Raw genomic sequence first — 24433 nt, forward strand, 5'->3', positions numbered from 1 at the left:
CCATTTAATGTACTGATTAGCATAAATAAGATTTCAATATAACAACTGACAAAAAAATCTTTGTTCTTAATTAAAAGAAATCTTTCATGTCATGTTTCACAATGCTCAAGGGTGCCTCCGTAGCCAGGTGGGCAGGAGCAGCAGTGCGTAGCACACACTTCTTGATTTGATTGGGGTTCGAGCCCGTGACCACCAAATACGGAGGATGCGGAAAGGTCAGGGAATGACCACTGCATATGCACGGAGCAATATGGCCTTAGTTGCTGCTCCTAAAAACCAAATAACAACAACAACAATGCTCAAGAGCTTTTTTCCAGTGTTGCCCAGGATTATCACTATATCTTGGTAGTTTAGAAGTATTTTGTTTTTTTGTTGTTATTTATTTTATTTTATTTTTTTGCACCAAAACAATTAAGATTACAAGGCACCACTGTATCGTGCCTTTAAATTTTGTGGGTTGTGTGGTTTATTGAATGAAAAATGCAAGTTTCCAGGATAAAAAAAACCATGCTACCCTCACCCAAGACTGACTAACTCAGCCATGATTTTTAAAATAAAAGCCCATAAAAATCCTGTCCATTTTGATAGGGTTCAAACTCATTCTTTTTTTCACATGGCATGTGTTGTTTTGTATTGTGGTCTGATGAATAGCATTAATGAATAAATTGAATAATTTCTAAATTATTTTGAAGTTAGAAATCTTCTTTGGAAAATGCTTTTAGAAAAACATATATTTTTGCAACATATATACATACATATATTGCAACATATATTTGTGAACACTTGATAAAAAGAATTGTTTGATGATTAGGTCGCACTGTAGTATTCCAGGGCCAAAGGAACTGGGGGAGAGACAAATAATGCAAGGAAGCAATCTTATACAGCCAATAAAAAATAAAAAAAAAACCTAATCTGTACATCCCCTCTAACAGTTTTTGTAATCTTTCCTTGAATTTATTTATTCAGACTGCCCACTTCCACGTTAGATGAAAATTTGTTCCAACAATCAATTACTCTTTGGCTGAAAGCAAATTTTAACACATATATCCTGCAATCATCCTTTTTAAATATAAATTTGTCTGAGAGAGATGGTGTCCTTACAGAAGCCTAGTTTCTAGGTGCTGTAATTTCAAAACTTCAGCAGTACTAGGGAGGGGTATCAATCAATTAAAATTTGATTGAGAGAATTGCTGGATCACTAGCTAGCATTATAGTATACCCAATTTTATATCCAAACAGTTTGCCCTTACCTTAACTGAAAGAAGAGGTCACTTAATGAAAAGAATCACTGGATCACTATAGTAATCAGTGATCTAGAAGTTATTTTGATCGCATTTTCAATTCCCTCCATAGAGATCAAGGAAAACCTCATTGGATCAAAATTTGGCCTTTTCTCATATCCTCTCCCACTGATTAGAGAACGTGCCATGCCAACTTTTGTTGCATTAACTCTTGTGATGTACAAGGAGAAAGAGAGAGAGAGAGAGAGAGAGAGAGAACAGACAGATCGACAAATTTTCTTCTTCTTTTTCTTTTATGTATTAGATATATGACTATCTTTATTTATTCTGAAATTCTTAATTATAATTCTAGTTCATGTTAATATTAAAACAGTTCTTTATCCATATCTTTCATAATTATTCATAGCACTATTTATTTTAACTCTAGATGAACAGTCATGTGGACAAGATATTCAGCCACCGCAAACTGTTGTAACAACTATTCGACCTACTGTAGTCACTCTAAGTGGTGCCGGAGTACTCACTGTTGATCCAAGTTGTGTTACAACAAAAACAAAAGACCATAATGACAATGCCAAAAATGCCAGTGGCGCTGGAGAGATAGTGAACTTTGGTGAAAGTCAAGTAAAGGATAAGACAAACATTGTTACAGATAACATAGTATCTGTAAGGACTGCTGCATCTGAAATTCAGAAATCTAATGTTTCTCCTGAAACATATGAAAATAATCTAGATGAGATTTCAGAACAAACAGATGTTATTAATGCAACAGAAAAAGAGGGTGGATCGAGATTTGTTGAAAACAGTAAATCTTTTGAAAATTCTAACATTCTTCTTCAAACAAGGATGGAGCGCCCTAAAAGGCCAGGGAAGTTTAAATGTGATTTGTGTGGAAAGGGATTCAACAAGACTCTGTACTTGTACAGACATATTAAAAAACATACAGGAGAATTCACATGCCCTCGTTGTCATCGAGTGTTTGCAAGAAAGGAAAATATGGTGAAGCATAATTGTCCTAGTTTGATAGACAATAATGATGAACAAAAATTTGAATTTAATTGTTGGTGTTGTAGTAAAAGCTTTGGAACTGAAAGAATGTTGAAAAGGCACATGGCTATGCACACTGGAAAGTTTACATGCATTGATTGCAATAAGTGCTATTCTACCAAGGTAAGTATGTTATTTATTTTAGATACAAATGTTACTTTCTAAATTAGTAAATAGTAAATTTTTGGTGAGATTTTGTAATTTTCTAAAAGCATCGTTAGCTTGATCACAGTCCACCTGATGTTGCAACTGGAATTTTTGGTCCTTCATTGATTCGGATTTTAACCAAGAATCTGAGTCATCAAGCCCATAATATAATTGAAAAATATGGCATGTTCCCAGTAGTGTCACTTTTTGTAACTGCGAAGTTATTATCTTATCTATGCTTATGCCGACCGGGCTAGCCGAGTGGGTAAAGTACCTGCCCGGCAACCCAAAGGTCGCGGGTTCGATTCCCGCCTCGGGCTTGGATCACTGTACTGCAAAAACCTTTGGAGGTGCAATATGGCCACAGAAGCCGATGCGCCAACTACTACCAAATCAAAAAAAAAAAAAAAAAAATCTATGCTTATAAATGTTTGTAACTGTCTTCGTAGTCAAGGCTTTGAATTACATTCCAATCTGCAAGTTGTATTATTATATTATTTTTTCTTCCTGATGATGGGGGTTCCTACCCCTTGACGGCTACTGGTTACCAAGTGCACAGGGTGGTTGTTATGTCTGGCTTTTATTACAGTTGATTCAGGAACTCTTTGTCTAACCTACTGGTGTTCAGGATTGCAGTTTCTGGAGTTCCTTGTAGGTGTTCTCTGGCAGGTCTCTGCTGGTGGTTAACATGGTGATCAGGATGGTCATTACTTGTTCCATCACATCTCTTTGACCTCCTGTTTTAGGTCTCTGTGCAGTTCATCACTGATCATTATTTTAAGTGAGTGTTTGGTTTGGTTTTGGTTTTATTGGCGCATTAGCTACTAAGGCTATAATGCGCCAAGACCAATTAAGTGAGTGTACTCGATAATGCCATTCGAAACGTCAGGTCTAATTCAGCATATTTCAATGATTATGAAGATGACCACTTGCAGCAGATCTTTGTTTATTTTCTGACTGCAATTTACTGATGAGAATGCTTCACGGTGTGGAATTCAGCTTTCCAGATTATATTTCATTTATTAAAAAGGCTTTTTTCCCAGACTGGACATCACGTTGAGATTGTATGCACTGACTGCAATTTCTCACTCTACTTTTCGTGACTTCAAATTCACATTACACGAACTGCAGGGCTTCAATGCCTTGTAATGGAGCAGGTATATGAAGTGCAGAACTTCAATATCTTGTAATGGAGCAAGAATTAGTGCTGTAAGTTTGTAATTATCTGTACAGTATTGTGAATAGTGGTGGAGATGCCAGGAAAGTTGGCCGGGACCATTTACTATACAATAAATTAAATAGTAAAACATAAATTTAAAAAAAAAAAAAAAAAATGCTTAGGTTTTTTGTAGGTTGGCAGTGTTGGGCATCATGATGTTGATCAGATAACCATTTCCTTCTTGTAGACAGGGTTATATCTAGTCTGTTGTGCCAGATCATCTTGTTTGTTATGGCACATTTCCAGTACAACTTTTGGGATAGGATCTCTCTCTCATCCACGTGCTTCATATTGGCGCCTCCGTAGCCAGGTGGGCAGGAGCAGCAGTGCGTAGCACACGCTTCATGATTATACCGGGGTTCGAGCCCGTGACTACCAAATACGGAGAATGCAGAAAGATCAGAGAATGACCACTGCATATCCACGGAGCAATATGGCCTTAGTTGCTAATGCTCCTAAAAACCCAACAACAACAACAACAATGTGCTTCATACTTATAATACGGTACACTTTCTTTGATCAACTGTTATTTCCTCATTGACTTCTGATGTATTATCCTGGCAATCTGATTTGCTGGATTTTTTTGGGGTCAGGTGGCATCATCGACATGTGTTATCTTTCACTCCACGGTCCTTGGTGATGTATTTTTGGTAGTTCCCAGTGTTCATTACCTGGTCTTGGATGGTAAGCATGAATCCTTTGGTCTCTGGGAAGAGCTTCCTGTTTGTGAGCCAAGCATTGGAAGCCATTTGTCTATGTGGTCTTGATGGAGGTCATTATAGTGGTGGGGCTGCCAGGAAATGCCTTCCTGGCATCCCCGTGTCTGTCACGGAATGCGTTCTTTGCCCATCTTTCTGTCTTTCTTTCTTCTGTTTGGGCAGTAAGATCTCCTTGCTCATATTGAGTGAGGCATGCCACTTGCCTGTCTTCCTTATTGCTTGGTAGAGTGGCACTGTGTTTTTTGAAGTAATCCTTCAGGTTCTTGATCACCTTCTTCTGTTGCTCGATGAGGTCTGTCAAGCCCCTTCCTCCTCTCCAAACTGTGGTCAGTCTCTACATGGCTGACTTCTGGTGGTGTTGGCAGCTCTTGGTCATCGTTGTCCTTTTCTTTCTCATAATCTCCTCCAGCTCGGTGTTAGTCCATTGAATGATCCCAAAGGAGTCTGTTATCATTGGGACTGCATAGGTATTTATGGCTTTAACTGTGTTCCCTCTGTTCAGTTTTGCTTAAAATAAGCTTCTTGAGTCTCTGATGGTTTTTTTTTTTTTTTTTTTTTTTTGGTGAGGCAGGCCTTAATCTCCTTTTGCTCTAACTGCTGGGCCTGCATCATCCACAGATATTTGCAGGTCTCACAACCATCATAGCTTTGATCTCTTTACCAGTCTGCAGCTGGTAATTTTTGGCTGACTAATTTTTCCTGATGAAATCAGTGGATGCATTTGTTCAATCCAAATTCCATCCTGTCATTGCTGAATTCTTCGGTGATCTGGAGTAGCTGTTTGAGTTGCTTGTCAGTTGTCACATAGAGCTTAATATCATCCATGTACATCAGATGGGAGAGGTGTACAGGTTTCTCCTTCTTTCTTTGAGGGTATATCTCTACTTGCTATTGTTGAGCATGGTGGATAACAGATTGAGGCTAACCAGGACAGAACCACAGGAATCGCGCTGAAAGAATCTTCTGATGGGGATCGGTTTGGTTGTGGTGTTCTTGACCTTGATGGCAGTACTCCGTTTTTCTATGTTGCTTCTAGGAAAATTTTCACTGTTCAAGTTGACTTTGTAATTCTTCAGCATCTCTGTCAGCAAGCTATGAGGTATGGAGCTAAAAGCCTTGCAGTAGTCGAAGTAGGCCGTGTATGTACAGGTTGCAGTGCTTCTTGTAGGCTTGCTCTATAACTGTGGCATCAATTGTTAATTGTCCTCACATCCTTTGCTCATCTGCTTGCATCCCTTCTGCTGTTCTGCCATGATGTTCTGTATCTCCAAGCAGTCTGATATCTTCTTGGTTAGGTACCTAATCAGGACCTTGCGCATTGTTGGGAGACAAGTGATTGGCCTGTATTTTGCTGAGTTTCTTGTATCTTGGTCCTTAGCCTTCAGGTATGCAATTCCTTGAATAAGAAACTTTGAGATTGTCTCTTGATGCTTACCATTTAGGTAAATTGCTCTGCTAGGTGCTTGTGTGTATGCAAGTGTACTTCTTGTACTAGTAGTTGTGAATGTTATGTATTTCTGGGGTTTGCCAGTTGTGGGACTTCCTGATGGCCTGTTGTATTTCTTCCTCATGAATCTCCCATTCTGTCATCTCTTGTATGTCCTTTGTTTTCTTCCATTCTAGTTCTATCTAGGGGACTCAGCCATTATATCTTACCTGCCCCATACATTGTTCCAGAACTCCCCAATTGTCTTCTGCTCAGGTTGTACATTACCTTCTTTCCCCTCTTGTCCCATATAGAAGGCTCTTTGGTTTCATTGAAGATTCAGTTGTTTGTTTTCTTAAGCATGCTCTCTTTGTATCTTTGCTTAGTTTCTTGCTAAGTGTGAGGAGGTTCTACATCACAGTGTCTAAGTACAGTCAGTCCTCGTATAGCACAATAGTTGTGTTACTAGAAAACCTCGTGCAATGCAAAATCGTGCAATATAAACAACAGGCCCTATGGGAAAAATAGGGTTAGGTGCCGACCACCCAAGATTGAACACACATTTGTAACCAAAACATTACCAAACACAATAAATAATCGTAATAAAATAGTTACGTATTTTATTACGACTATTACGTAATAAAATATTGCTAATGCCTTTGCTTCTATCGTAAGCAAACTTGTTTTTTTTGTTTGATTTTCTATCCAAACAGATGACAGCCGTTCCATCTCTTCCAATTCTTTGTGTCTTAATCTAATGGATTTTAATTACACTTTGAGTTGTTCCTGCTATGAAAGTTGTTTTTATTTTCTCTCCATTCTTTGTAATTCTCGGCATTGCCTCATTTAGGTCTGTAGCACGTGCAATATCACATGGTTTTCCATTTCTTTTTTTACGTGGCCATAAGCCTTACTGGGGAAACCCCGGTAGGCCGGAGGCCGGTGTGATTTTGGCCATAAACCATAGTATGAGGCCTTTGTAAATTTTCCCGGGTAAGAATTTTTGAGCCAGTCCGCCTCTGTTTATCGATATTGCTTTTCTTTTTCTCTCTGAATCTGTAGTGTCTTCACCAGGACGCTTCCTTTTCACACCTTTTAAGTATTTTACTCATTTTTAGAGAATAAAGCACAATTACAAAACGAGGAGGCACGCTTGATACACATAAACAAAGCTGCGCGCGTGTAGCAAGGCCCCGGGTGCCAAGCGAATTCGAGGTCAAGCGTTCAAAGTGCGAATATATAGCGATCTTCCCAGTGATAAAAATTCATTTTAAGTTATATCGTTTTTTACTGGAAGTTCATTTATAATTCAATTCTATACTTGAAAAATCACAAGTAAGAACAAAGAAGGAAACTCACCTTTCTTTTTCATTACATATATTTACTCTATTTTACTAACCAACTAACTTATCTAACCGCTTGGCCTCCTTGCGGCACTGCTCCTGCCTCCCCGTGGCGGGGCCGGAAACTTGGGAGGGAAAGTCAACCTCCCAGGGCAAAAAGGAGCCTAACATGGACTACGACAACTACCCAGAGCTTGAGCAGCCTAGGCGCTCATCCAGTACCATCAACAATGCTGATCATGAAATTTCTCACAATGTAACAAAGTCTAAACGACTGCGTACAGACACAGACCAACAGGAATGCCCATCATTCCTTATCTTACATAGTCTGTCGGACAAATCTATGAGCACTCTCTCACCATTTCTTATACAAAAATGTTTGGAAAATGTGGCGGGCTCTCCCAAAATGGTGAGAAGACTAAGATCTGGAGACCTCTTGGTAGAAACAGTGAGTCGTGCACATTCTGAGAGACTGTTGAAACTAACAATATTTGGCGGACTACCCATTCAAGTTACCCCTCATGCAACACTAAATACTTCCAAGGGAGTAATTGCAGAGTGGGATCTGATAAATGTAACAGAAGATGAACTGGCCCAAGAACTCAAACATCAGAAAGTGATACAAGCCAAACGCATCATGATCAGGAAAGATGGAGAACTTGTTCCCACCCGCAACATCATCCTGACATTCGGAACACCTATCTTGCCATCCAGTGTCAAAGCCGGCTATCTCAACTGCCGAATACGACCCTTTATCCCGAATCCTATAAGATGCTACAAGTGCCAAAAATTTGGTCACGCACAAATGGCTTGTCGAGGAGATCCAGTCTGCCCAAACTGTGGGTCGAAAGAACATTCGCAAGCAGACTGTGACGCCAAAACACCACACTGTCTGAATTGCAAAGGCGTGCATCCAGCCTACTCCAAGTCATGCGATCTGTGGAAAACTGAAAAAAAAAATCCAAAAGTACAGGGTAGAACGAAAAGTCACATACCAAGAGGCAAGAAAGCAAATTATGCTTAACGCACCTAAGAACACATATGCAGCAGCAATGCAAAAACACCAAAGCAAATTATGCTTAACGCACCTAAGAACACATATGCAGCAGCAATGCAAAAACACCAAACAACAGCAACACAAACTGAAGTATCAGTTCCCCCAACCATGTCGATTGCAGATTGGGCCCGATCTATACTGTCACCATCAATGAAACAGACTCCAAAAGAGCAAAAGGTAGTAGATAGAGACAACAACACACCTGTCCAACTTGCCACGTAGACCATCAGATAATTCAAAGTCAAAAACCGACTCAGTTACAAATAGGAAGACAAACAATATCACTTCAGAAAATATGGACACTGATAACAATACTGACCCAAATGAACCTATCCTAGATCTTCATGCAGAAGATGTCTTGGATACCGGACGCCCAACCTTTCCAAGAAAAGAGAAAATGAAACTCAATCGCCACAAACAGCCTGGGAATAAAAAAGACTCAGAATCTTCCTCAAGTAACAAAACCAAATAATGCACCAAATCATACAGTGGAACTGTAGAGGAATTCGCAGTAACATTGATGATATCCACGAGTTAATTGATCGTTACCATCCCGTAGGCATCTGCCTACAAGAGACAAATTTAACACGTCATGTATCACTCTCAGTTAAGAATTATTCACTCTTTAGAAAAGACAGAACTGCTACAAATAATTCTCACGGAGGGGTAGCCATACTCATAGACTCACGAGTACCTTGCAGATTAATTTTCCTTTACAAACCTCCATCGAAGCTGTTGCAGCACGTATTGTGATTGGTATTACTTTGACAATTGTTTCCATCTACCTTTCGCCCAATCACTCCTATACCATCCATGAACTGGAAGATCTTATTCAGCAGTTGCCAACTCCTATCTGTTTATTGGGTGACTTCAATGGACACCATCCATTGTGGGGTTCTCCCAATGCAAATAGACGAGGACAACTTATTGAACAGCTTGCTGACAGACAAAATCTGATTATACTAAATCTGGCTTGCCAACTTACATCCATCTCTCTACGGGTAGAACTTCTGCAATAGACCTTTCGATATGCTCTCCGATCTTCTTCCCTAGTATTGAGTGGACGGCCCTCGACAACCCGCTAAATAGTGATCACTTTCCGCTAATATGTAAGATTCAAACAGGACATTCCATAATTTCCCAAAACTACGTAAAATGGAAATTTCACAGAGCAGATTGGGCAAAATTCACTTCCCGAGTGTCCTTTGATGAACAGATCATTGAAACCTGTCCTATTGACACAGCTACCGATCACATCACGAGACAAATACTGGCTGCTGCATGCACTGCGATTCCACAATCACAGACAACAACCCATAGAACCATAAACTATTGGTGGAACGAAGAGTGCAAAGGTGCAAAAAAAGAAAAATACCGAGCATGGAATCTATTTCAAAAATATCCCACTACCGCTAATCTTATAAACTACAAGAGACTCAGAGCGATTTGCGAGTTCAATTAATAAAAATACTGATTCAAGAATAATATGGCGGAAAATAAAACAACTAAGTGGCAAAGTTCCCCGATTATCCTCCCCAATTCTCAACTGGAATGGACAGGATCTTTCTTCTCCTACAGATATAGCGAATGCCCTAGGGACTGTTTTTTCACAGTTATCTGCCTCAACAGCATATGACCTATCATTCCAGAAGATCAAAGTATTAGCTGAAAAGTCCAAACTGAACTTCAGACCTACGAGTAAATGTACTTTACCTTATAATCAGCCTCTTACAATGCCCGAACTTCAAGAAGCCATATCTAGCTCAAAACACAGTGCTGCAGGCCCCGACGGAATATACTACATAATGCTCCAACACTTAAATAAAGAATCGGTCTGTTCACTGCTCACTTTTTTTTCAATCGCATCTTTCTTGAACATTGTTTCCCCAGTTCCTGGCACCACTCCTATATAATAGCAATTCCGAAACCAGGAAAAGATCATTCCATTCCTGAAAACTATAGACCTATTTCTCTCACCAGCTGCTTAAGCAAAACCCTGGAAAAAATAATTCACCGTCGACTTACTTGGTTTCTCGACTCTAAAAATATAATTTCTGATAACCAATTTGGATTCAGAAAAAATCGATCAGCCCTGGATCTCATGGTCAAAGCGGAAACAAACATCAGGAATGCATTCATTCGAAATGAACATCTCGTCATGGTATGCCTTGATGTAGAAAAAGCCTTCGACACCACATGGCGTTTTGGTATCCTAAGAGATCTGCATTCCCTTGACCTGAGAGGCCACTTACCGTACTTCATATTGAATTTCCTTCAGCACAGATCTTTTCAAGTCTGATACCGACAAGTTCTCTCTCAAACATATATACAAGAAGAAGGGGTCCCACAAGGCTCTGTGCTCAGCGCCACCTTATTCGCAATAAGAATAAACCATATGACTAAATATATGCCCAGCACTGTGAATTCATACCTCTATTTTTATTTTATTTTGTTACACAGAGCATTAAAACTATGATAAATGAATTAGCTTTCGGCTGGGTGGCAGCCTTCATCAGATTAAAATACTTTGAATGGCAGTTGGAATAGAGATGCACTGCCAGGATGGTGCGTGAGGCACGTGGTTAATTGTTTGTTGATGTTTGTGGCTGTGACGTATGGTGGTGACGTGGCCAGCGTTTGTCTATGGACAGAATTACTGCTTCTGTGATGGGGTTAAGTTGACAACCACTGTTCCTGTTCAACGAGGTATCCGAGCATTTTATACTTAACGATTCCAACCAGGTGCGCCTTAGGTAATGGTGGGACTTGTCTACAACCACGACATCGCGGTGTGGGTCGATGTCATGGTGGGTTGTCCAGACATGCTCGGCAATAGCTCAGTGTTCTACATCCGCCAAACAGATCGCCCTTTTATGTTCTGAGAGGCGTTTCTCGAGTCGACGTCCAGTCTCTCCAAAGTAGCAGCTCGTGCAGTCACGGCAAGAGATGCGATAGACCAAACCACTCTGTAGAAGGGTGGGGACAGGTGTTTTTATGTTGGAAAGGAGAGAACGCAGTTTCTTGCCTGGGAGTTGGATGCACTTTATCCCATGCGATCTTAAGATTCTACCGATCTGCTGTGACAGGTTGGGGTAGTATGGGATGAATGCCCTCGTGGAAGACTCGTCACTGTTGGCGTTGCTGTTGGTCGTCACGTTGTCGCGTGCTTGTAGATCACATCTGTTAAGGACATCGATGGGGTAGCCACACCTCGTAAGGTCTACTTTGACTCTGGTGATCTCTTTGCGCCTTTCATCTGCAGAGCTGGAGTGTGTCCAGGCGCGAGTTAGCAAGGTTCGGGCAGTTGAGAGGAGGTGGCCCCGTGTGTGTGCTGACTGGAAGTTGGTAAATTGGCCAGCACACATAGGCTTACGATAAACTGTCGTCTTCAAGCATGTGTCTTCGCGCCGGACAAGTGTATCTAGGTATGGTATAGAGTTGTTCGACTCCAGCTCAATCGTGAATTTTATGAAGGGCGACAGTGAGTTGAGGTGGGTTAGGAGTCGCTGACCTGAGTCTCTAGGGATGACTACGAACACATCGTCTACATAGCGACACCAAAAGGCGATGTGATCCGGTGCGTGTGTAAACGCACGTCCCTCTAACTCCTCCATCACGATGTTTGCTGTGACCGAGCTGACAGGGGAACCCATGGCTGTGCCATGTATCTGCTGGTAGATTGAACCATTAAACATGATTGCACCCCCTGTTAAGCACAGTCTGAGGGCGGCGGAAATGTCATCAGGCGTCAGCTTAGTTCTGTCGCTAAGGGTTCCATCATTATCCAAGAGTTGTTTTGCGCAAGAGATGGCAAGTTCCACTGGGATGGAGGTAAAGAGTGATACGACATCGAACGATGCCATGACTTGATCTTGCGAGATGGATATAGTGCGGATCCTTTCTATGAACTCAACACTGTTGGAGACGGTGTAGGTGGTCTTGCCAACTAGAGGAGAAAGAAGTCTCGAGACAAATTTAGACAGCTCATAAGTCGGTGATCCACAGCAGGATACAATAGGTCTTAGTGGCGTGCCTTCTTTGTGCACTTTCAGCAGGCCGTAAAACCGTGGGATCTGACACCCGGAGGCACGGAGGTGATTACGGGTTGACTGTGTGATTTTCCCTTGCTTCAGCCAAGTGTTGATGAGGATATTCACCTCTGACTCCCATCGTTCCAAAGCCTTGTTGGGGTTGATGGTTAGGGGTTTGTAGACGGTAGTGTCTCGTAAGAGCAGTAAGGCTTTCGCCATGTAATCAGTGTGGTTCATTACAACTGTACGACGGCCTTTGTCCGCCGGTAGAATGACGATGGACGAATCCCGTTTCAGTGCCTTGTAGAAATCTGTATACGGCTGAGGTTTGACGAGACGGGGCGAGCATGGTGTAGAACTGCTGCAGTCTTTAAGCGGATTGCGTTGGCTACATCTTCTGGGAGGCGTGATAAGTGGAAGTTGAGTTCATAGAAAGGATCCGCACTATATCCATCTCGCAAGATCAAGTCATGGCATCGTTCGATGTCGTATCACTCTTTACCTCCATCCCAGTGGAACTTGCCATCTCTTGCGCAAAACAACTCTTGGATAATGATGGAACCCTTAGCGACAGAACTAAGCTGACGCCTGATGACATTTCCGCCGCCCTCAGACTGTGCTTAACAGGGGGTGCAATCATGTTTAATGGTTCAATCTACCAGCAGATACATGGCACAGCCATGGGTTCCCCTGTCAGCTCGGTCACAGCAAACATCGTGATGGAGGAGTTAGAGGGACGTGCGTTTACACACGCACCGGATCACATCGCCTTTTGGTGTCGCTATGTAGACGATGTGTTCGTAGTCATCCCTAGAGACTCAGGTCAGCGACTCCTAACCCACCTCAACTCACTGTCGCCCTTCATAAAATTCACGATTGAGCTGGAGTCGAACAACTCTATACCATACCTAGATACACTTGTCCGGCGCGAAGACACATGCTTGAAGACGACAGTTTATCGTAAGCCTATGTGTGCTGGCCAATTTACCAACTTCCAGTCAGCACACGCACGGGGCCACCTCCTGTCAACCGCCCGAACCTTGCTAACTCGCACCTGGACACACTCCAGCTCTGCAGATGAAAGGCGCAAAGAGATCACCAGAGTCAAAGTAGACCTTACGAGGTGTGGCTACCCCATCGATGTCCTTAACAGATGTGATCTACAAGCACGCGACAACGTGACGACCAACAGCAACGCCAACAGTGACGAGTCTTCCACGAGGGCATTCATCCCATACTACCCCAACCTGTCACAGCAGATCAGTAGAATCCTAAGATCGCATGGGATAAAGTGCATCCAACTCCCAGGCAAGAAACTGCGTTCTCTCCTTTCCAACATAAAAACACCTGTCCCCACCCTTCTGCAGAGTGGTTTGGTCTATCGCATCTCTTGCCGTGACTGCACGAGCTGCTACTTTGGAGAGACTGGACGTCGACTCGAGAAACGCCTCTCAGAACATAAAAGGGCGATCCGTTTGGCGGATGTAGAACACTGAGCTATTGCCGAGCATGTCTGGACAACCCACCACGACATCGACCCACACCGCGATGTCGTGGTTGTAGACAAGTCCCACCATTACCTAAGGCGCACCTGGTTGGAATCGTTAAGTATAAAATGCTCGGATACCTCGTTGAACAGGAACAGTGGTTGTCAACTTAACCCCATCACAGAAGCAGTAATTCTGTCCATAGACAAACGCTGGCCACGTCACCACCATACGTCACAGCCACAAACATCAACAAACAATTAACCACGTGCCTCACGCACCATCCTGGCAGTGCATCTCTATTCCAACTGCCATTCAAAGTATTTTAATCTGATGAAGGCTGCCACCCAGCCGAAAGCTAATTCATTTATCATAGTTTTAATGCTCTGTGTAACAAAATAAAATAAATTATGAATCCAGAGCACGCAGGCGTGTTTTATTATGTCATACCTCTATGCCGATGATCTCACTTTTTCTTGCAGTTCTCAAAACATGACTTTCATTGAGCGGCAGCTCCAAATTTCAATTAATAATATTCAGTTATGGATGGCACAGAATGGGTATCGACTCTCTTGTTCAAAATCTAAAGTAGTTCACTTTTGTAACAAAAGGAAGATGCATCCAGCTCCAGAAGTACACTTAACAAATCAGCCTATCTCAGTTGTGAGCAGCATTCGTCTGCTTGGTCTGACTTTTGATAGTAAGTTGAACTTCATAGAGCACGTTAAACATCTAAAGACGTCTTGCCTGAAAAAAATGAACATACTCAGAGTCATTTCTTCTACATCATGGGGTGCAGATCGGTACACGTTACTGCATTTGTATAGATCTCGCCTTGATCTCGCCATAATCAGATCTCGCCTTGATTACGGTGCCCCGGTGTATGATTCTGCTAGGGAAAGCGTGCTAGCGCAACTTGCACCAATTCAACACTCTGCCCTGAGGATTTCTATAGGCGCTTATAGAACTTCACCAGTTCAAAGTCTTTATATTGATGCTCATGAACTTCCTCTAACCCTCAGGAGAAAGATGTTAATTCTTAACTATACAACTAAAATCCAAAGTCTACCTACCCATCCCATTAGGCCGATACTTAACAACCCACAGTTCACAACATTCTATAGAAATAAACCTAGAGCAATTCAGCCTTTTGCTCTCAGAGCTCAAGCACTATCAGAAACTTGGAATATAGATCCCGATAAAGTTCATCAAGATTTAAGCAGTACGGATCCCCCATGGAGGTGTATTAAGCCACTCTGTGACAATTATTTTCTAAACTGGGGAAAACACTCTCTTGCAAATGTTAATATACAACAACTCCATATAGCCCATACACAAAATTATCTGCATTTTTCAAAAATATATACTGACGGATCAAAATCTGAGAGTGGAGTGGGTGCATCAGCCGTTTTCCCTCATAAAACCTTCTCTGTATCACTTCCCAATGAATGCAGCAGCTATACAGCTGAATTATACGCCATCAAAATTGCAGTGGAAAATATCCTCCATCTGACCATCCATAAAAGCATGATATATACGGACTCCCAGAGTGCGATTATAGCTTTACAGAACAATTCTTCTAAAACACATCCTTTAATAAAGCTCATAAAATCGAAACTGATGCATCTTCAAGAACTACAACGAGTGGCCATTTTCTGTTGGATCCCAGGCCATGCTGGGATACAAGGAAACGAATGTGCAGACTATGCCGCCAAACATCCATCCGACAGAGAATTATCACAGCATGACGTTCCATATCTTGACTACAAAAGTAACATTCGAAGAATGTGTAAAGAACAATGGAGAATTCAATGGCAAGCCCAAACGCACAATAAACTCCGCCAAATAAAACCTGAACCGCAACCGTGGACCTCCAGTTTCCGTATAAACAGGAGAGAGGAAGTAATCTTAACAAGAGCGCGAATCGGCCACAGTCATCTTACTCACCTTTATCTCCTCACAGGTAATGATCCGCCACAATGCACACAGTGCAACTGTCCACTCACAATGAAGCATATTCTTATTGAGTGTACATTATACACCACTGCCCGCCAAGTCTCTTTTAACTTTCTGCCAAACCTTAAAGAACCTTTGACACTCTGTCACATCATAGGTAACGACGCTAATCTGCTGGAGTTCTTTCACTTTATAAAAAAGACCAAATTATATGATCATTTTTGAGTAATACCATCAAAATCACCATGCATATGTAACTTTCATAACGGTGATAAGTGCAATATGGCCTAAGTAGCCTTTGCACCAAAAAACCACCACAACAACAACAACGTGTAGCAACTGACTAAACAACACCGTAAAGGCAGAGATACACTATTAACATCTCACATTTTACTAAAGCACATTTCTAGGGGTTACTACCATAAAACAATAAAAACAATTTCCAGTTGCGTTTCTGCTAGTGGAATCTGTTATAGACTGGTAGTAAACTCGATCTAATTGCATTTGCGATTATACTGATAGCTGGAATTGTGTTGGTTTTTATGTTATTATGGTGAAATGTGTTTCCCCTTCACTGATATAAAACACAAATACATTTTCAGAATCTTCTCTTCATTCCTATCGTTCTGCGTTCGGTTGGAGTGATTCTGCGTTCGACTGCCATTTCTTGTAAACACAAAGGCGAATCGTGCATAAGCGAATTCAGTTCGTGTTATATAAGATATTGTTCCCCTATTTATAAATTGTGTATGATTGAATTCATGTAGTGTAAACACGTGTTATACGGGGACTGACTGTATTCTTCCATTCTCTGATTTTTGGGTCTTGTTTGCTGTAGATGTTGGCTTTCTTGAGGATGCTCTTCACTTTTCCAATCAACTTCTTACTCCTATACATACCCTGCTGCTGGTACTAGATCAGTTGGCCTATCTTGATTCTTAGTTCTTGTATCTTCTGCTGAAGCCTTCTTTCTCAAGCTGATGGTTCCTTGTTTTTTTGTTTCTTCTGCTGCTGCTCTCTCATTTCTCTTTCATTGATCCTGGTGGCTGCTATGGCAGCACAGTACACAGCGTGTGGATGGCCTCCAGCATTGCCCCATTGTTGTTAAAGTAATGTGGCTTTATTTGTCAATTGAGATGGTCTGTGACTTCCCATAGGATTCTATTGGGTAACTGCTTCAGTATGGTGTGGATCTTTGTGAGATCCATTCCTTCAAATACTGTTAGTGCCTTCTTCCACTCATCTTGTATTCTGGATATCATGACCTCATCTGTTTCCACTTTAGCTGCTCTGGGTGGTACATTATGGCCTTAGCTGCCAATGCGCCATTAAAAATCAAATCAATCAATCAAATCAGTCAAGCTGCTCTGGTTGTATTTCTTCTTCCTTTTCCTCCTTTGGTTTGATATTGTCCATATTCTTTTTTCTTTGTTGCTCACACCCTGCTTGATTTTTTCCAAGATTGCAGGAGCTATCAGCTTCTTCATGATGATGGTTTTTCTGTGGTTTATTTATTGCTGTTTAGTGGTATGAACAGTTGAAAATAATTCCAACCACTGGGTATATAGTCTCATCATATACAACGTCATATCAGTCTCTGGTTTGGTTACTTTTTAGTATGTTTGCATGCTGATTGCATTCATTTCATTCTTGAGCTCTTTCTTTCTTTCTGGGTGGTCATTAGTGCAGGACAGGATGGTCTTGCCCTTCCCTTGTGGTAGCCATACAGGGGACAGCAGCACTTCCTCAGGAGGCTGTCTCTGACTTTTCAAATTGACCTCCTCTGCCTAAGGGCTGAACTTGACTAACTTTATCCCATGCCACACTCAATGCAGTATGTTCGTTATTTCTCTTTGACATCATCCATCCATCTATGGATGTTGGCCTGTTTAGCTTTGGCTTGTGTCCAGTGGTGGGTGTTAGTTCATGGGAGCAACACCAGATGGCACCACTAGCTGCTTTAGCCATAACTTCAACATTGGAGAGGTAGGTCCAATGAAGTGACTTTTCCAATTTATTATTATTATTATAAAACTTTTTTTCTCCTTTATGGGATTCTTTCCACACCATGATGGGTATTACAGTTGAAGCTCTTTATAGCAACCCTCTTTTTAATGTTCTACACATTATAACATCCTATGTTGTTGGTCCCAGCCAATTTCGCATTAACCTAATGCTATTTTATGAACAATCCATCGATATAATGCCCTTCCAATATAATGACCAGTTTTCTCATTCCCCTCAGAGGGGGGGCATTATATAGAGCTTCAACTGTAGTACCAAATGCATGGGATGGTTAGCTGTGGTTACTGTTATTATTCTTACAGTTTGTCGAGGAACTTTCTTACTATCCTACAGGCTTTCAGAATTGTGGATTTCTGGAGTTCAATGTAAGTGTTCTCATCGAGGCTCTTTGGCACCATGCCGACAGTTGACATGGTGATCAGGATGGTCATTAATAAATTATTCCCTAGGCCAGTGGCGCGCAAACTTATTTTGCTCATGACCCCCTTTATTAAATAAAAAATTTATGTGACCGCTCAATGTAATAGCATTTTATAAATTATTAGTAGAAAATTTTATTCGACTACTGATAAAGGAATAAACAAATTGCTTCCATTTTAATTTACACATCAAAATAATTGTTTAATATTTTAATTGAATACAGTAAAAATAACAAATCAAATTCTTATTCTTCAGTTAAGATTACAAAATAATAATAAAAAAATCAACGATTATAAAACAAAACAAAACAATTAATGAGAAAGACGAGCTTGGATTACCGATAATATTTGATCCATATTTGAAGTTGCTAATCTCGTGTCATCTTCTGGTCAAGTCAGGAACGCTGTTCTGTTTTTATAGTTGTTAATTTTGAGAAGCAAACCTCACAAGTTGTAGTCTTGAAATGAGCACGTAATGCTTCATCAGTGACAGGTTGATGAGCCCTGAATGTGCTGAATGGTAATTTCAGGACGTGAAGAAATTTCAAAAGCAAAGGCATCACGAATCCAATACAACTTTTTTTTTCCCTGGAAATACATTAAATCGTTTGGAAAAATTCTTAATTAGCATTGTTAGATACACTGTGTTGCCACTTTATTAGGTACACCCCTGCTGTGCACACAAATGGTTTGTCCCACAACGTTGCAAGTCATATAACCACAGTTGTGGATATAAATGCAGCAGAACAACCTTTATAGTATCAGTTAAGTGTACAAACCGTAGCAAGTGTGATGGGGAAAAGGAGTGATCTAATGGATTTCAAACGTGGCATGGTAGTAGGTGCAAGACGTGCTGAACAAAGCATCTCTGAAACGGCCGTTCTCCTGAACTTTTCACATACCACAGTTTCAAAGGCAGATCGAGAATGGTGCAACGAACAGAAAACATCCTCTCAATGGCACTCCTGTGGAAGAAAATCGCTTGTTGATGAGAGAGAGGTCAGAGGAAGATGGCTAGAATTGTGCAAGCAAACAGACGGGCCACAATATCGCACATCACGTCAGAATACAGCCTTGATGCGCAGAACAAAATATCGCAACAGACCACTAGTTGCACTTTGTCGTGAATGTGCTACAACAGCCGATTGCCACATCACATACTTTTGTTATCAATGAAGAACAAGAGAGCATGCCTCCTGTGGGCACAGCAACACCAGCACTGGACTATCGAGGATTGGAAAACAGTTGCTTGGTCTGATGAGTCGAAGCTCCTGGTGCATCATGTTGATGGAAAGCTCAGAATTTGGTGAAAACAGCATGAATCCATGGACCCGTCATGTCTGATGACTACTGTGCAAGGTGGTGGGGCAGTTATGGTGTGGGGAATGTTTTCTTGGCACATGTTGTTCCATTGGTCCATTGATACCTATAGATTCACATCTGAATTCCACATCGTACCTAAACATCGTTGCTGACCAAGTGCATCCTTTCATGTTGACAGTTTATCCTCAGTCAGATGGTTACTTCCAGTAGGATAATGCGCCAGTGCACAAAGCCCGAATCACTATGGAATAGTTCCAGGAACATGACAAAGACTTTTCTTTGCTGCAGTGACCCTCTCACTCCGCGGATCTCAATTCTATTGAACATCTTTGGGATGAGCTGGAAAGTGCTGTTCGCTGCAGGCTTACACCTCCATTGAATCTCAAGGAACTGCATGACACACTCATGTCTGCATGGTACTCCATTCCTGCAAAATGTTTTCAGCATCTTGTTCAATCCATGCCTAGACGAATTCAGGCTGTTTTGAAGGCTAAAGGAGGATCAACACACTACTAGGTAGATGTACCTAATAAAGCAGAAGCACAGTGTAGGTGGCAATGATATCCTTAAATTGTAAAATGTTAATATTATTAACAAAATAAAAAAAAATAAAAAAATGGTAACATTTCAGCATTAGCATTAGTAGAGGCATTTGATGCAAGAAAGCAAGCTTATGCAGCATCAGCCAAAAAATAAAAAAATAAAATAAATAAATAAAAAATAACCACTTCCACTTCACCCCTCTGTTCATTTGAAATACCTGTCCAGCTGAGCCTTAAACTTATTTAGGCTATCAACTTCCACGACAAGGGATGGAAGTCTGTTCCACCAACCAACCACCCGCTGGTTAAAGGCAAATTTCCTCACGTCTATCCTACATCTGTCTTTCCTCAATTTGAATTTATGCCCTCTCAGATGATTATTCTGAGCAAGAGGAAGAATCCCATCAGCATTGAGCATGCTCAAACCATTCAAGGCTTTATACACCTCTATCAGATCACCTCGCTGGTGCCTAGTCCCCAGACACTGTAATTTGCAAAACTTAAGCCTTTCTTCGTAAGAGCACCCCATTGTTCCATTCACTAATCTTGTTGCCCTTCTCTGTACTCGTTCCAGCATCTCTACATCCTTCTTGAAATGAAGCCTCCAGACCTGTATACGGTACTCTAGGTGAGGCCTGACCATTGCCTTATACAAGGGAATAATCACCTCCTTATCCCTGCTAGAAAAATTCATATATATCATTGACAATACACAATGAGCTACTCTTGCAGTCCGTCTGCACTGCTCAGAGAACTTCATATCTGTCTGCACAACCACCCCCAGGTCCCTTTCATTCTCTACCACTGTCAGTGTAGTACCACAGAGTTGATACGTTGCTCTGGGGTTGCTGTTTCCCATACTTAGTACTTTACATTTGTCAATGTTAAACTTCATTTGCTACCTCTCAGCCCATCTGCTCAACCTTTCCAGATCCTGTTGCAGCAGCATAGCGTCAGTAGTGTCCTTAACAACCCTGCCAACTTTTGTATCATCTGCAAACTTGGATGATATACCATCATAAAATTATTTATAAATACAGACAACAACAATGGACCCAATACTGAACCCTGAGGGACTCCACTAATAACATTAGTCCACGATGAGCAGTGTCCATTGATTACCACTCTCTGTCTTCTCACCCTCAACCACCCCTTTATCCATAGCAGCAATTTGCCTCCAATGCCACACTGCTCCAATTTGTGCAGCAGTCTTCCACGTGCAATAGTATCAAAAGCATTTCTAAGATCCAAATATATAATATCAAAGTTATTCCCTGCATCCAGTTCTTTTGTGACTGCATCATAGTATCCAATCAAATTGGTCAGGCAAGACTTCCTGTTAAAAACATCTTGTCTAGATGATCCTGCAGTGCTTCTTTAACCAGTGCCTCCATTAATTTTCCGGGAACAGAAGTTAAACTAACAAGTCTATAATTACTTGTGTCGCCCTTTAATCCTCCTTTGTGAATTGGGGTGAGATTTGCACATCTCCAGTCCATGGGTACTTCCCCTGAGTCCAAGGAAGCTCTCATAATTATGGCTAAGGGTTTGCTTACTTCCTTTGCTGCCTCCTTTAATATAACTGAATAGATCCTATCCACCCCAGGTGCCTTTCTTGTATTTATCTTCAACAATTTCTCCTCCACTTTACTCTCAGTTATTACAAGATTTTCTAGCTTACTGCCAGAGATGAATACACCTATGGCATTCCCCTCGCTGAATAACTCCTCATGTGTGAATGTTGATGCAAAATATTCATTTAGTTTGTTAGCTACCTGAGTAGGATCATCAACAGTTGACCCATCGATATCAAGTGGACCAATCTGATTCATCCCCTTCCTTCTAGAGTTTACATAAGTAAAGAACTCTTTGCTGTTTTTCTTTGCATCCTCTGCCAAAGATTTCTCGTAATCAGCCTTCGCCTGCCTAACCTCCTTTGTAACTTGGTTACAGATCAACTTGTATCTATCATAGGCTTCTGTGTCACGTGTTAATTTGTATACATCCCATGCATTTTTCTTCTCTGCCATATGTCTCATTAGTTCATCGGACATCCATTTAGGCCGAAACCTTGAACAATATTTCTTAGTTGGTATGTAAAGCCTAGTAGCTTCCAAGATTAGTTCTTTGAATGCTTCCCATTTTGAATTTGCTTTTGGTGACATCATCAGTTGGTCCCACTGTATAGAATTTAAATACTGTCTCAGTCCATCATAGTCGCCTTTACGAAAGCAATAACCCTTCCCTTTACCCCTAATGGTAGTTACCTCTTTGAGTAAATCCCACTTCAGCACACTGTGATCACTGCTACCTAGTGGTTCATTTACCTGCAGATTCTTAATGCATGAAGAATCACTACTGATAATCAAATCAAGAGTATTGCTCCCTCTAGTTGCTTCCCGAATATGCTGATATAGAAAACAATCATCCAATACATCCACAATAGCCTTGCTAGTGTGTGAGTGACCAGCCCCCAAATTCCAGTCAATAACTGGGAAATTAAAATCCCCCATTATAAGACTCTCTGATTTACTGGCCCACTATTTCCCCGTACAGTTTCTTATTATACTCATCAGAGTCAATAGCCTATAGCACACTCTTACTCTCAATTTTGATCTCCCAATGCTTATGTCACACCAAACTGACTCAACACTGCACTGTCCGGCGATGTCGACTGGCTTCACTTCCTTGGATTTTATGTATTTCTTAACTAATAGTATAACCCCTCCTCCTTTCCTATCCTGTCTATCCTTTCTGTAGACATTGTACTCCCCAAATTCCAGTTCTGCATTCCTTATATCTGTGTGACACCACGTCTCTGAAATCCCCACAATATCTGCCGTTGATGTTTTGAGCAATACCTCAAATACATCAAATTTATTTACTAAACTCCTAGCATTGGTGTACACGCAAGTATACATGCACCTGTTCTTTTTCTTAGCTACCCTAACACAACTCATGTGTTTACTTGTACCCCAATGATTCCCAGCAGTCTCTGAAATATCCTGCATCTTATTTTCCAGGCTGCGGCTCATTCCAATAGAAGCAGTGGAAGAATCACTTTCACCTCTGCCAGTGGCTACTGTTAATCTATTAGTCCTTGTATCCCCCCAAAAAAGCAGTTTTCCGACCCACCTAACACTGCCTCGATAGCATCAGCAAACATTCTTGCACTCTTTCTATTTAAGTGTATCCCATCCCTGTAGAAGCAGTCTCTCCTGTTAACAAGTACAGACCAGGCTGAAAAAAATTCTACCCCTTGAGCCTTGCACAATCTTTCCAGGGCCGAATTGATCGACAGGGCTCTCATCATATACTCCCTCCTATCGTGTCTGGGCAGAATTGCAGACACTTTCAAATTCAATCCTAATTCACGGCTTTTTTTCAACAGTGACCTGTACTTGTTAAGTAATTCCGCCTGTCTCCTACTCTTAATATCATTAGTGCCAACGTGTACAACTATATCACTTTTTGTGCCTTTAATAGATGATATCCGTTCTACAACCTCATCAACCTTTGCCCCTGGCAGACATACCCTGTTCCTGTTCCACCTATCCTTTTTATAAACGCATGTTTCCCGTTTCCCTGACAATAGAGTCACCAACAATTACTAGTTCCTTTGGGACCAGCGCATTCTGCCTTGGGGGGGCTGCCGCTGTGTTGCGCGATGACCAAGTGCAGGCTCTGGCATTGGTGTGGGCAGCTGAGAGCTTGATGGGCCCCTCTCTTTTAATCCTTCGAGGGCATCCACCCTGTCCTTCAAGCTCTCATATAGGCCCATAACAACGCTGAGTTGCCTGATTTCCTTACACTCCTTGCATCGCGCACACACACAAAGACATCCCCCATGGCAGTATCATGTCCCGTACCCGACTGCTCCACAAACATCAAGCAAGTAGTGCATTTTAATAGGCTGTGATTCAGAGGGCAACTGCCCCCCTCAGTTCTCCCCTGAGCCACAGCATTCCCATTAGCTTGAGCCTTTTACTTTGCTGCTCTGGTCTGAGTCATGATTTCGATTTAATTTCAATAAAATTTCAATTTCAGTACAAAATTAAAACCCTAAACTTATATCCCAACACAGTTATAACTATATTTATGTTTCAGTATCGAGTGTTATCTACGAAATCCCTTTATATAACTTCCGTATCAAGTTAAGTATTAATTATTTATTTTTTACTAATTATTTATGTTACGCAACCCAAGTCATTGGGTTACGTAATATAAATTGTTATAAACGTAACATTATATGTATAGTTAAAAGTGCAATTTAATTGACAATGAAGTTCAACAAGATTAATTATCTGATTATTTGACAATATTATGTACTATACTATACTATATTAAGCTTATGCTATCTATTTCGAGATATTTTGTATCGCGTTACAATGGCTGCAATTTACGAACGGTAAACACGTGGATTTGAAACCCTTTCCGATACTAAGTAATAC

General features: G+C 41.2%; 1 protein-coding gene across 1 annotated transcript in view; it reads left to right on the forward strand.

The window, feature by feature from the left end:
* The window catches only part of LOC150085465 (uncharacterized), a 515305-nt gene that overhangs the window by 260150 nt on the left and 230722 nt on the right, over positions 1 to 24433 (forward strand). Inside the window, exon 8 of the mRNA XM_090374573.1 lies at positions 1669 to 2411. Coding sequence (XP_090230699.1) covers positions 1669 to 2411 — 743 coding nt within the window. The remainder of the gene's footprint in view (positions 1 to 1668; positions 2412 to 24433) is intronic.

This window comes from Mastigoproctus giganteus, chromosome 5 (assembly GCF_048544385.1).
Source record: "Mastigoproctus giganteus isolate SK-2022 chromosome 5, ASM4854438v1, whole genome shotgun sequence".
Classification (NCBI taxonomy): domain Eukaryota; kingdom Metazoa; phylum Arthropoda; class Arachnida; order Uropygi; family Thelyphonidae; genus Mastigoproctus; species Mastigoproctus giganteus.